The sequence below is a fragment of the Leptodactylus fuscus genome, chromosome 2, assembly GCF_031893055.1.
Source record: "Leptodactylus fuscus isolate aLepFus1 chromosome 2, aLepFus1.hap2, whole genome shotgun sequence".
Classification (NCBI taxonomy): Eukaryota; Metazoa; Chordata; class Amphibia; order Anura; family Leptodactylidae; genus Leptodactylus; species Leptodactylus fuscus.
Window position 1 is genome coordinate 275852047 of NC_134266.1, and position 14294 is coordinate 275866340.

The window sequence follows — 14294 nt, forward strand, 5'->3', positions numbered from 1 at the left end:
CCCCATAGTGGCCCCTGCACACAGTATTATCCCCCATAGTGGCCCCTGCACACAGTATTATGTCCCATAGTGGCCCCTGCACACAGTATTATTCCCCATAGTGGCCCCTGAACACAGTATTATGTCCCATAGCGGCCCCTGCACACAGTATTATGTCCCATAGTGGCCCTGCACACAGTATTATGCCCCATAGTGGCCCCTGCACACAGTATTATGCCCCATAGTGGCCCCTGCACACAGTATTATGTCCCATAGTGGCCCCTGCACACAGTATTATGTCCCATAGTGGCCCCTGCACACAGTGTTATGTCCCATAGTGGCCCCTGCACACAATATTATCCCCCATAGTGGCCCCTGCACACAGTATTATGTCCCATAGTGGCCCCTGCACACAGTGTTATGTCCCATAGCGGCCCCTGCACACAGTATTATGTCCCATAGTGGCCCCTGCACACAGTATTATGTCCCATAGTGGCCCCTGCACACAGTATTATGTCCCATAGTGGCCCCTGCACACAGTGTTATGTCCCATAGCGGCCCCTGCACACAGTATTATACCCCATAGTGGCCCCTGCACACAGTATTATCCCCCATAGTGGCCCCTGCACACAGTATTATCCCCCATAGTGGCCCCTGCACACAGTATTATCCCCCATAGTGGCCCCTGCACACAGTATAATGTCCCATAGTGGCCCTTGTACACAGTATTATCCCCCATAGTGGCCCCTGCACACAGTATTATGTCCCATAGTGGCCCCTGCACACAGTATAATGTCCCATAGTGGCCCCTGTACACAGTATTATCCCCCATAGTGGCCCCTGCACACAGTATTATGTCCCATAGTGGCCCCTGCACACAGTATTATGTCCCATAGTGGCCCCTGCACACAGTATTATGTCCCATAGTGGCCCCTGTACACAGTATTATGTCCCATAGTGGCCCCTGTACACAGTATTATGTCCCATAGTGGCCCCTGTACACAGTATTATACCCCATAGTGGCCCCTGCACACAGTATTATACCCCATAGTGGCCCCTGCACACAGTATTATGTCCCATAGTGGCCCCTGCACACAGTATTATGTCCCATAGTGGCCCCTGTACACAGTATTATGTCCCATAGTGGCCCCTGTACACAGTATTATGTCCCATAGTGGCCCCTGTACACAGTATTATACCCCATAGTGGCCCCTGCACACAGTATTATACCCCATAGTGGCCCCTGCACACAGTATTATGTCCCATAGTGGCCCCTGCACACAGTATTATGTCCCATAGTGGCCCCTGTACACAGTATTATGTCCCATAGTGGCCCCTGTACACAGTATTATACCCCATAGTGGCTCCTGCACACAGTATTATACCCCATAGTGGCCCCTGCACACAGTATTATGTCCCATAGTGGCCCCTGCACACAGTATTATGCCCCATCTTGGTCACTCATGAACAATTATTATACTCTGGGGTCTTTTCAGACCCCAGAATATAATATCGGAGACCCACGGGAGGATACAAATATAAAAAAACACCGTTACTTACCTCCGGTGCAGTCCCTGCTGATGTCGGCCATCTTCAATGACGTATGGGATGTCACTTAACCCGGACCTCCCTCGCATAAGGATGCAGGCCCTCGCCATATGATGTCAGGCACGTCACTCAAGTAGGCCTTAAGCCTGCTGGGAGCCCGGAGAAGTAAGTAACAGTGTTTTTTATGTTCCCTCACCTCACCTGGGCTCTGTATCTGCTCAGAATCTCTGCACTCTCTGAAAAACCACATCAAGTGAAAGTCATTGAAGTGTTCGGTGTAACTGGTCAATGATATTAGATAGAACACCGTGGACAATGGAGATTGCACAGGGGTAAGTTATCATGGAAAGACCTGACCCTGTTCTGTGTTTTCAACCTTGTCTTGGCACACAATCATGAAAATCACAATATTGACATGTGAATAAAGCCTAAGAGTGAGATGGTATAAATTTCCTCCCGGGCTTATGGCCTGGCACAGGATGCTCCTCATTTACGAGGTGGTATGCTCCTTGGCAGAACTGAACCCTCCGCCACCGATGGGGTTATGAAGACCAACATTAATGGTGCCAGACTACATAAATTTGCACCATTGATGTTACTGAATGTTACAGATGTAAGCTGAAGTTCTATGTTATCATGACATATAAAGCCGTGTGACAACTATACACATCCCCTATAACATGGAAGGTTTATCTGAAATAATAATTCATGTAACAATTTCTCTTCATTCTAAAATAATTAACAGATATTCGGATCCCATGAAAAGTTCAGAGTCTTAAGGCTATGGAGAATGTGTCCAAGACAAATGATAACCTTGTCCTCCTTGGTATCGTGGAGATGGCAAACCTCCGATATCTGTATGCCACGTTGGCCATTATCATCTACATCTCCACCATGATGTTGTCCTCTATGATCGTGTATACGGTGTGGTCAGATGAGACTCTCCATGAACCGATGTACATCTTTATAGGAAACCTGATGGTCAACGTCATGTTTGGAAATTCATCTGTGGTACCCAAGATGGTGACTGACCTGTTTTTTGGTATGAGCACCATATCACTTCCAGGGTGCCTCATCCAAGCCTTCTGTTACCAAAGCTTTACTGCTCTTGAATGTTATACCTTCACTGCAATGGCCTATGATCGATTTTTAGCGGTCGGCCATCCCTTGAGATACCCAATTCTGATGACCAATAGAAAAGCTTTCCAAATACTATCAGTTATCTTAATTTATGTCTTCCTAAGTATTGGTATAATTGTGGTTTTGGCTTCCAGGCTATCCCTATGTGGGATGTATATTAACAACATCTACTGTGAGACCATGTCCCTCCTACGTCTGGCTTGTGGTGACACTACTGTCAGCAATATCTTTGGCATGGTCTGGACAATGGCTCTGGTGGTCACTTGTATGCTGGTGGTCATCTACTGCTACATAAGGACATTTCTGGTCTGCTTGAAGGTCTCTGCGGAGGCCTACCAGAAGGCCATCCATACCCTGGTCACCCACATCGTCACCTTCTGTACATTCATGGCCGTTGCTCTTTTTGTTAGTTTCCGGTACAGGTTGGGCTTTGGTTCCCTCTCTACAGTTGCCCATGTTGCCATCTCCATAACAGGTTTTATTGTCTCTATCACCGTAAATCCTGTGATATATGGCATCCGGATGGAAGCTCTTAGGAATAAAATGATTCTTAATCTCCAAAAATAACTTATGGAAGGGAGTTGAATAACAAAAAAACCTCACAAATCCACCGGCTGTATAACAACCATGGAGATATTAGTTTTTTGTAGTATTACATGGTGACCATTAAGATTCTGCTATCTGCTCTAGCTCATACACAGTTATGACTTGACTTGATTATCCAAAATTGTTCCATTTTTTACGAAACTGAACCATACATTTGTCTCAGGTGAACTAAAATGGTCAGAGTATAATAGGTGGAGGTCAAGGTGAGGTGGTAAAAGTAATAAAAAAATTCATACTCACCTTCCCAAACCTTCACCTACTGGAGACGTCATGTACCGTTAGTGACCACTGAGGTGTGTGATGGGTCCACCAGTGGTCCCATGGGCACGCCGGATGTTGAGATGTCACAGAAGAGGTGGAGAGAGAGTGTTGGTCTCATTATTATTATTAGAATATCTCAGGTTTCTTCTCATGGCTTGTAGTCCAAACCAGAAACTTGGAACCATAACCTGATACTGTCTTAAGGATGTGTGCCCATAAGTGCAATTCTCTGCACCTCTCCGACATTATGATGGCCTGGAAGCTCTGGAAGATTTTTGAAAATCCTTCTTTGATGGTGTCAAGAGCTCCGACCACCGCTCAATATTCTGCCGTATTACTAATATGATTATTATTTTATTTATTACAGGGGTCACAAAGTTGGCCGGACAAATGGGTCTAAAAAATTTAAAGTGTATGATCCTCAATCCTTTCTAATACAGGGTTAGGCAGGGAGGTATGGAGGATTTGAACAGGGCGCCACGCAAGTTGGGGATAACCTTGGTGGATAATGATAATGAGTGGGGGTATCTGATGATCAGGAGCCGCCATTTTAGTAGCAATGGAGACGGCTTCTATAGAGCATCGTGTGTTTGTGTACAACACCTTTATTGAAACGGGCCGTTCTGTCATTCAAACACAGAGACGTTTCCGGAATCATGTCAACGTTGGCTGTCATGGTCGTGTTCCGAAGTTTGACACGATAATGAAGTGGGTGAATCACTTTCAATGAACAGGATCTGCATGAGGAGGTGACCGAACGGTACGGACCCCGGAAAACATCGAAAGGGTGCGCCAAGGAGTTGAAGCCAGCCCTCGACGTTCGGCCGTACAGCATGCTTGCGCTCTTCGCATGTCGGACCAATCAGTTCACCGGATTTTACACCTGGACCTGCATTTATCCATATAAGCTGATGGTTGTCTAACAGTTGCAGCAAAGAGACTACGGAAGACGATTCAGATTTGCAGATACAATGTCGGAAAACATGACTGACGATACATCTACATGGAATTGCTTCTGCACATTAAGGCTGGTGTCACTGGTTTCATTCAGTTGATATTTGGATGTGACGTCTGGTTTGGATGTTTACTAGGCAGAACAGTATGCGGGGGACAAACCCCTAACAAAATAGTTATGTGTAATACTAGTCCGTCTGTCTCCTGCCATAGCGTTCAAGAAGGTAAATACACTGCCAATACCAACCCAGTGTCATGTCCAATAACGTGAGGGTGTGTTCACAAGTGGCAAAGTCTAACATCAGGGGTTTTTGCTGTATTTTTGTAAAATTTTTAAATAAAAAATGCTGAAAAAAAATGTAGAAGCTCGTTAGAGAAATTACAAAATGAAACATAAAAGTTGGTGGAGCTAAATTTGCACCGTGCACTTCTACAGACTGTAAGCGGTCCACCTGGACCACTGGTATAAGGGCGGGTGCACCCAAATGTGAAGCCAGGGTTAGTGAGGGATAGATTTGGGAATATTGTTCATTAAGAGTCTGTACTGCAGAAGCGGACATAGAGAAAGTGGAAACCATTGCAAAATCTTCCTTGAATTGCTCATACTATACTGTGTATATTTGCTTGTTCTTGTAATTTTACCTATAACTTGCCTTCTTTAATTTGAACTTGACCACCACATGGGCGGACATTTCTGGCTGCAGACTCTGAACCACCTGCCTTGCTCTCCGTTCACAAATTACACCGGTCTTAATGAGACATCTTCAGTAATGAGCTTTGTAATGATTGTAACTTTTTTTCCTACGAGTGAGACATTTCTGCTGCCTTTGCAAGACCGACCTCCCTGTGGGTTATGGCCAAGGTTTTCGCGTAGAAAGAATTCCCTTATGGGAAAATTACCAACCTCATAAAACCCAGATACACGGAGAGGATGCAGATTTATTACCCAAATAATCATCCTCCGGTAACGTGTCTGTCTCACCATTGCGGGGACTTTACTTTCTACAATCTGATAATCTACAGTCAAAAATTACCAACAAAATTACAACAATAAAGATCACCAGCGAGGAAGAAGATCTCCGGCCATTCTCTGCAATTTCTCATGTCTCGTGGTTTATTGTTTGGTCAGACTGGTAGGTGTTGATTATATTTCCATGATGACTTTGGCTAAGTTTACAAATTTATTATTTCTCATATATATTTGACTTTGTAATTAGAGTTGATCGGGAAAGATCGGATTCCGATCAGCGTTTGAGTAAATTTCACGATCGGGATCAGATGGAAAATGATCGGGAATCGAATTTTAAAATCGATCCTGAAATCTCAAGATTGGCTCAACCCCATTTATAATTTGTTTTTAATTTTTTTTTTCCTTTTTTGTTTTTATCTTTGGACTCCCTAAGGGTCTTTGATGCACTGATATCTAGTGCATTGAAATATTCCTAGACTTCTATTACAATGTATACACTAGGTAAGCCTTGGAACCTTCACTAGGCTCCTAGCTGTCATAGTAATGGATTGCCCCGGGGGAATCACGAGAACTCATCCACCCACATAATGTACAAGATAGATCCTTCTGACCAGGCCACCTCCTTCTATTGCTTCATGGTCCAGTCTCATGTTCATGTACCCATTGGAGACGCTTACAAGGGCAGCCATCCATGGCCTCAGGCTGGAGACATTGTGGGCCGTAATATGACAACAACCCAAAGTCACAAAAAAATCCAAAGGCAATGTTATTTCTTATTTCCAGGGCTATATAATGTCGGATCCTACCAGAAATACTTAATATTGATGGAATTATTGTTCTTTTTCCTTCATCCTTCCAAAATTTACAGATTTCCGATCCCATGAAAAGTTCAAGGTCTTAACAATATGGAGAATGTGTCCAAGACAAATGATAATCTCGTTCTCCTCGGTGTCATTGAGCTAGAGAACCTCCGATATCTGTATGCCACGTTGGCCGTTACAATCTACATCTCCACCATGATGTTGTCTTCATTGATCGTGTATACCGTTTGGGTAGAAGAGACTCTCCATGAACCGATGTACATCTTTATAGCTAACCTGATTGTCAACGTCATGTATGGAAATTCGGCTATTGTACCCAAAATCGTGATTGACTTGTTATTTGGTTGGCGCACCATATCACTGCCGGGGTGTCTCATCCAAGCTTTCTGTTTTCAAAGCTTTACTGCTATTGAGTTTTGTACGTTCACGGCCATGGCCTACGACCGATTGTTAGCGGTCAGTCTTCCCTTGAGATACTCAATCCTGATGACCAATGGAAAGGCTTTCCAAATAATATTAGCTATATTATCTTACGTCTTTTTAGGTATTGGTGTAGTCGTGGTTTTAGCTGCCAGGTTAACCATATGTGGGGTGTATATTAACAACATCTACTGTGAGACCTTGTCTCTTCTACATTTGTCTTGCGATGACACTACCGTCAACAATATCTATGGCACCATTTGGACCATGACTGTGGCGGTCAGCTGTATACTGGGGGGGCTTTACTGCTACATAAGGACATTTCTTATCTGCATGAAGAACTCTACGGAGGCCTACCAGAAGGCCATCCATACCCTGGTCACCCATGTAGTCACCTCCTGTATATGCTCCTCAGCCACTCTTTTTGTGATTTTCCGGTACAGGTTGGGTGGTGGTTCCCTCTCAACAGTTTCCCATGTTGCCATCTCCATAACAGGTCTTACTGTTTCTATCACTCTAAACCCTCTGATCTATGGGATCCGGACGAAGAATCTTAAAAATAAAATGATTAGTAATTTGCAAAAAATTGGTGCTATCATACCAAAATAACTCACCAGTCATAGCATGATCATGAACCCCTATAAGAGCTTGTGTCATCACATAAAAATCTGAGAGCTGTGAGTCTGGCTCCTAAGACAATCCCCCTGAGATGGTGAGAGTCTGTCCTGCAGTGGCCCCTGTAGGGGAAATGTGGTATTACATGGTGACCATATCAGCTATCTGCTCGGAGAGTCTGAAAGTGTCTAAAATAATGAATAGACGTGGTGTAAGGCATGTTCTAAAGGGTTTTGGTGCAAATCTGTCAGAATTCTTGTGTGCCTTCATTAGTATGTCTACACGACTGTCTCTTCTCAGCCTAGGACAGTCCTCCCAGGTCTTGCCTATGCAGCATCTTAGAAGACTTCTGCTTCATGTGTTTGTCTATGGTGCCTCTGGGTTATGTTGGTATGTCCCGTCATTTATATGTTATATGTCATTGTGTGTAGCTGTCCTTTTTTTATCCCCCTGTACTGGCATCCTTGCCTTGGTTCAGCCCTGGCCTATCACAGGCCACTGGGTGGGCCTGTAGGAGACCTGTCTCCACAGTGACCCTTGGTCTCCAGTTCTGTTTGGAGATAGTGTTCAAAGAGTGCAGAGTATTCCTGCACCCCAGCTGCTGGACTGAGGCCAATGGTCAGCCTTATAGCCTCAAGGAGAACCATCTTATGTCCCAGGCTCATGCAGAGACAGCCCTGAGCAGGGAGTTGCTGCTGTCTACTGTTTTGGACTTTATCTGTGCCATGGCAGGAGGAGCAAGAGAGGACCCTGACAGGAGGGACAAGTCAAAGCCTAGTATCCAGGTATCCGGAGCCCTGTCAGGTCCCCTTCAACCACAGTCCCCATCATCCTAAATTGGGAGTGGCACAAGAGGAGTAGTAGTGGAGAACTGTATTATAGAGCCTAAATATTCCTGGGCAACCTCCTAGGCTAGGATTTGGACAGTGTACTACTACCCCCATTGTCAAGCTGCCATTTTACTCTGTTCAGTTGTGTTCAATAAACTGTTACCTGTTTTCACTGCACCTCTGGACTCCTGAGTTATGCCTGAACACCATCACACAAGAGAAGAGAGGTCTCCTCTCCAAACTAGAAGTGCCCGGGGGAAAACTACTACCACTACTACTACCACCACCACCCAGAAGAGCTACAGGATCCCCCCAGGGGTGAACCTTCCCCTTTCGCCGCCCGAGCTAACTGCAGAAAGCCGCCCCTCCCCCGCCGGAGGAGGGGGCGGATCAGGGGCGTGGTCGGTGGACCGGGGGCGTGGCCGAGTGAAGGGGCGGGGCTTAGCCCCGTTCGCCGGCAGAGAGTAGGCCCGGAGACTGCCTGCTCTCTGCCTGAGCTTGAGGGGAGGCTGCTGGAGCAGCGCTGCTTCAGTGGCCTCCCCAAACCACCGCTCGGTGATAAGCCAGTCCAGGACAGCTTGTCCTGGACTGGCTTAGGTTAGCAAAAATGCCGCCCTCCCTGAGGCCCTGGCATAGTGCCACCTGAAGCGCTCGCTTCAGGTCGCCTCATGGGAGGTGCGGCACTGGATCCCCCTTATCTGTGTCCGGCACTGGAGTGGGCCAGCATACATATATCATGAACAAAAATAATCCCACCAAGCAGGCGCCTATTAAGATAAGTTCAAGACACTCTACAGACAACATATCCTCTCTGCAGCTTTTGACACTGTTGACCATCATCTCCTCCTCACTATGCTCCGCTCAGTCGGCCTCAATGACACTGCGCTCTCCTGGTTCTCCTCTCATCTCTCAGACCGCACTTTCAGTGTATCATTCGCGGGCTCTGTTTCCTCCCCTCTTTCCCTTGCTGTTGGGGTTCCTCAGGGCTCAGTCCTCGGCCCCCTGCTCTTTTCTCTCTACACAGCCCCATTGGACAAACCATTGCCAGATTTGGCTTCAGGTACCATCTTTATGCTGATGACACCCAATTATACACATCTTCCCGTGACATCACCCCTGCACTCATACAGAACACCAGTGACTGTCTCTCTGCTGTCTCTAATATCATGTCCTCACTCTATCTGACACTAAATCTCTCTAAGACTGAACTACTACTGTTTCCACCATCTAACAGATCTGTCCCTGATATATCCATTACAGTCTCAGGCCTTACTAAAACTCCTAGGCAGCATGCCCGCTGCCTTGGGGTCATGTTTGACGCAGACCTTTCCTTCACCCCTCATATTGAATCACTCGCATGTTCATGTCACCTCCACCTCAAAAACATCTCCAGAATACGCCCTTTCCTTACCAGAGATACACTAAAGACACTTATTGTCTCTCTGATTCATTCTTGCCTTGACTACTGTAACTCCTTACTAATCGGTCTTCCCCTCACTAAACTCTCCCCTCTACAATCTATTCTGAATGCAGCGGCCAGGCTCATCTATCAGGCTAGACGCTACAGCGATGCCTCCGGTCTGTGCCAGTCACTACAGCGAGGCTTCCGGTCTGTGCCGGTCACTACAGCGAGGCCTCCGGCCTGTGCCGGTCACTACAGCGAGGCCTCCGGTCTGTGCCGGTCACTACAGCGAGGCCTCCGGTCTCTGCCGGTCACTACAGCGAGGCCTCCGGTCTGTGCCGGTCACTACAGCGAGGCCTCCGGTCTGTGCCGGTCACTACAGCGAGGCCTCCGGTCTGTGCCGTTCACTACAGCGAGGCCTCCGGTCTGTGCCGGTCACTACAGCGAGGCCTCCGGTCTGTGCCGGTCACTACAGCGAGGCCTCCGGTCTGTGCCGTTCACTACAGCGAGGCCTCCGGTCTGTGCCAGTCACTACACTGGCTGCCTATTCATTATAGAATAAAATATAAAGTTCTCCCCCTACCCCACAAGGCTCTCCATAATGCCGCACCTCCCTACAATTCCTCCCTCATCTCTGTCTACCACCCAACCCATGCTCTCCGCTCACTCAATCACCTAAGACTTACATCCTCTATTATCAGAACCTCCCCTGCTCGTATACAAGACTTCTCCCGAGTTGCACCACTTCTCTGGAATGCTCTACCCCGGACAATCAGATTAACTCCCAATTTCTACAGTTTCAAACGCAAACTAAAGACGCATCTTATCAGACAGGCCGATCACAATGTCTAACGTAAACCCTTAACCCTCCTTTGTCCCCGCTCCCACATTTCCCCACATTATATGATGTCATCTCAGGATAACTTTATATGTCCAAGCTCCATCCACATGTTAAAGGACACGACTGGTGACGCCTCATAAAGTTTTATGTTTGTGTAATGACAGTCACCTCTATTACAAAAGTGTCTGACCTCTTTATAAGCAATGCCGCCCCTGCTACCTCTTGTGTCACCCCCTCTACCTCATAGATTGTAAGCTCTTGCGAGCAGGGCCCTCAGTCCCATTGTGTGAAATGACTTTCTTTGTAATGTATCTTCTGTATTTGAACCCTACAAATTGTACAGCGCTGCGGAATATGTTGGCGCTATATAAATAAAATTTATTATTATTATATTATTCATGGGTTCTTCCGACTACGTACAATAGTACGGGCTCAATGTGTCATATAAAACATGCAGCGACTAACCTCCCATCAAGACAGGAACCCAATATCATAGGAGCCCAAATAGTATAGTGGCAAAACAATGGTTTACCTTACAGCGCTGTTTTGTCCATCTGGGGTCCTCCAGCCACAGCTCCAAATCGGTCATTGGGTGAGTGGTCGCTCTATCGGCCGCACATCGGACAATCCTTGAGCCCCACGTTGGGCGCCACTTTCTGTTGGGGGCAACTCCCCTTGGATATGTTGTCGTAGTCCTAATCAATAATCAATAAGTTCGAGCTCAGGAAACAGACAGTCAGACACCTGGGTATCGTGAATAGAATGTTCCACTTTATTGTCCAGCAGTGTAAGGTTATAAAGGAAGCGCAATTGTAGGAAGGTCTCATGGCACAATGTCTAAATATGGTCTTACGGATCCGGTAGCACGTAGCATATATTATCATATATATATTTAGGGGGTCTTTTGACTTCCATAATTATAAAGGGAGCATTACACCCCTTACCTGGTCTCCGGGATGTTTTTGATGGACCCAGGGATTCTGGCGATGTCATAACCCCTGGGTCATATGATCTGAGGCAGAGTTCGGCACTCCGGCTCGCTCCTCCCGCCCTTAAGGTCACTCCGCCCACTCCTCCATTCTCACATTTTCCCTGTCATCACCATATTCTGACCTCTATACAGTTTTGTTGATCAGAGGGATTTTTGGGGGCTAAGTTGTAGTTTTTATTGGTACCAATATCATTGATCACCTTCTATTGCTACTTATGGGGCAGGCAGGATGACTAAAATTCAGTAATTTGCAGGTTTTTTTTATGGTGTTCATTATTCTGGATGATTAACACTATTTTTTTGATAGTAAGATGGGCACATCATTAGATTATAGAGGCAGGATTGGCGTTTCAATGAATTCTCCCCTGTCTAGGTCATTCTGACCTAACTGTTAGGAGGTATCGGGGCAATGTTATGTTATATTAGGGTATGTCAGGGCACACACAGTGAACAGGCCGTGGACAGCCCAGACATACAGTATCTCCAGCACAACAAGAGCAACCTCCAGAATTTCCTTGTCCACATCCAGACACCGATGGCACCTTCATTGCACCCCTACGTCTACCTGGACCATTTCCAGACTCTTAGCAGAAGAAAATTTGGAGTCATGGTGCTGAATACATTTTCTGCCATTGGACTATTACAGACTGGGGAGAGCTTTGTCTTCAGCAATGAATCCATGTTCTGTATGGAAGGGTGTAATAGTATGAAAATTAAAATTACTACATATCATATTCATATTTAGCTTTTAGTCATAAGTGTGATGACAAATATGATATAGGAATGAATTATATGGTACATTGTGATATTATATAGGGATGAGCGAGTAGCAAAATGTTTGATATTCATTTCAGGTAGACCCTCAATATTCAACTTATCGATCGAATATCGAATCCCATTATAGTCTATGGGGAAAAAATACTCGTTTCAGGGGAAACCAAAATTTGACTAATTGAAGTCACCAAGTCCACTATGACACCCCAGGAAATGATGCCAACACCTCTAAAATGCAACTGGGACAGCAGGGGAAGCATGTCTGGGGGCATCTAACACACCAAAGACCCTCTATTACCCCACTATCACAGCCTAACGACTACACATTTTCCTAACTCAATACAACCTCTATGGAAAGTGGAAAAATACTTGGAAACCTTCTTTCCTCTACATTAGTATGGACAAAAAGACAAATTTTAAGCTAAAGAAACATTAGCATGCACCCCTTTAAATCACATTATCCATAACAACCACAGATGGCATAGACAATGGGAAATCCAACAGCCCCCACCCTGACCTGTCATTGTGGATGTGGATGTGTGTGTGTGTGTGTGTGTGTGTGTGTGTGATGTGGTGAGACCTCCAAAAATTACTTTTCTGTCCCTTGAGGTGAGGTCTTCCAAATTAAGTTAGAAGCCCTTCAGCTGAGCCATACAAAAATTACTTTTGTGACCCTTGGGGTGAGCCCTCCTAAACTTAGTTTTAGGCCCTTGGGGTGAGGTGAGCCTTGTACCAGCAGAGTATTAGGCTCTTACGGTGAATTGAGGATTGTAGGAGCATAATATTATGCTCTTTGCTCTTTAAATATCGTTTTTCAACGGTGATGGTGGAGGAGCAGGAGGATGAACTGGTGAGCTGGAGCAGAAACATGGAACTTCATGTTGGGGTGCTTTAAACTGATGGAGATGCAAATCCTGGGTCAATCTATTGGCTGTTCATTTTGATCAGCGTCAGTCGATCAGCATTGTCAGCTGACAGCCGGCTGCGCTTATCCATGATGATGCCACCAGCTGTACTGAAGACCCTTTCAGATAGCACACTGGCAGCAGGACAGGACAGGACCTCCAAGGTGTAAAGCGCAAGCTCCAGCCACAAATCCAACTTCGACACCCAATACGTGTAAGGCGCAGAGGGATCGGAGAGGACAGGGCTGTGGTCGGCCAGGTACTCACGCAACATGTCATCATCTGCCACTTCATCCTCCTCTTCCTCAGTCATTATATGCTGTGAAGCGGACAGGAGTGTGCTCTGACTATCCTGCTGAGATGGTTCTGCTTCTATCCCCGACTCCTCAGTGTACAATGCGTTATCCCTGATGGTGATGAGGGATTCTCGCATCACACACAGGAGCGGGATGGTTACACTCACTAATGTGTCGTCACAGCTGACCCTCTTGGTGGACTCCTCAAAGACACTTAGTATCTCACATAAGTCTGCCATCCATGGCAACTCATGGTGGAGAAACTCTGGGAGCTGACTTTGTGGCACCCTAGGGTTTTGGAGATGGTACTCCATCAAAGGTCTCTGCTGCTCACACACCCTGCTCAACATGTGGTACGTTGAGTTCCAGCGTGTGGGGACGTCACACAACAGCCGGTGTTCTGGCAGATGTAGGCGTTGCTGGAGTGTTTTGAGGCTAGCAGCGGCTACTGTAGACTTACTAAACTGGGCGCACATGCGCCATACTTTCACCAGTAGCTCTGGAAAATGGGATAAGTTTTTAAAAACCATTGCACCACCAAGTTGAATACGTGGAACAGGCATGGAATGTGTTTGAGTCTGGCAAGCTCCAGAGCTGCTACCAGATTCTGGCCATTATCACACATGATCACATTGCCGTCTCCTCTAGGATGGCATCACTCACCTCGGGGGCAGTGTGCTGTCTGTCGCTCAAGCTGATGAGTTTCAACACAGCCTGCTGACATATCCCCACACCAGTGCCGCATCTTTTCCAGGTGGGGTCGATGTTACGGCGGAGGAGAAGGGTTTGTGAGAACCCCTGCCAGGAATCTTGGGCAGGGAGAGTAGGTAGGCCGCTCCCAGCCTCCACTACATTCACCCAGTGTGCCTTGAATGAGATGTAGCGTCTCTGTCCGCATGCGCTTGTCCACGCGTCAGTGGTCAAGTGGACCTTAGTGCAAA

At 46.4% G+C, this 14294-nt stretch overlaps 2 protein-coding genes across 2 annotated transcripts; both read left to right on the top strand.

Annotated features, from left to right (window-relative positions):
- Window positions 1–2310: 2310 nt before the first annotated feature.
- Window positions 2311–3234, top strand: LOC142194181 (olfactory receptor 5AP2-like). Its single transcript, XM_075263197.1, has one exon. It carries the CDS (start codon window positions 2311–2313, stop codon window positions 3232–3234), a length of 924 nt encoding a protein of 307 aa, XP_075119298.1.
- Window positions 3235–6363: 3129 nt separating this feature from the next.
- On the top strand, window positions 6364–7308 carry LOC142194182 (olfactory receptor 52B6-like). Its single transcript, XM_075263199.1, has one exon. It carries the CDS (start codon window positions 6364–6366, stop codon window positions 7306–7308), a length of 945 nt encoding a protein of 314 aa, XP_075119300.1.
- Window positions 7309–14294: the final 6986 nt, after the last annotated feature.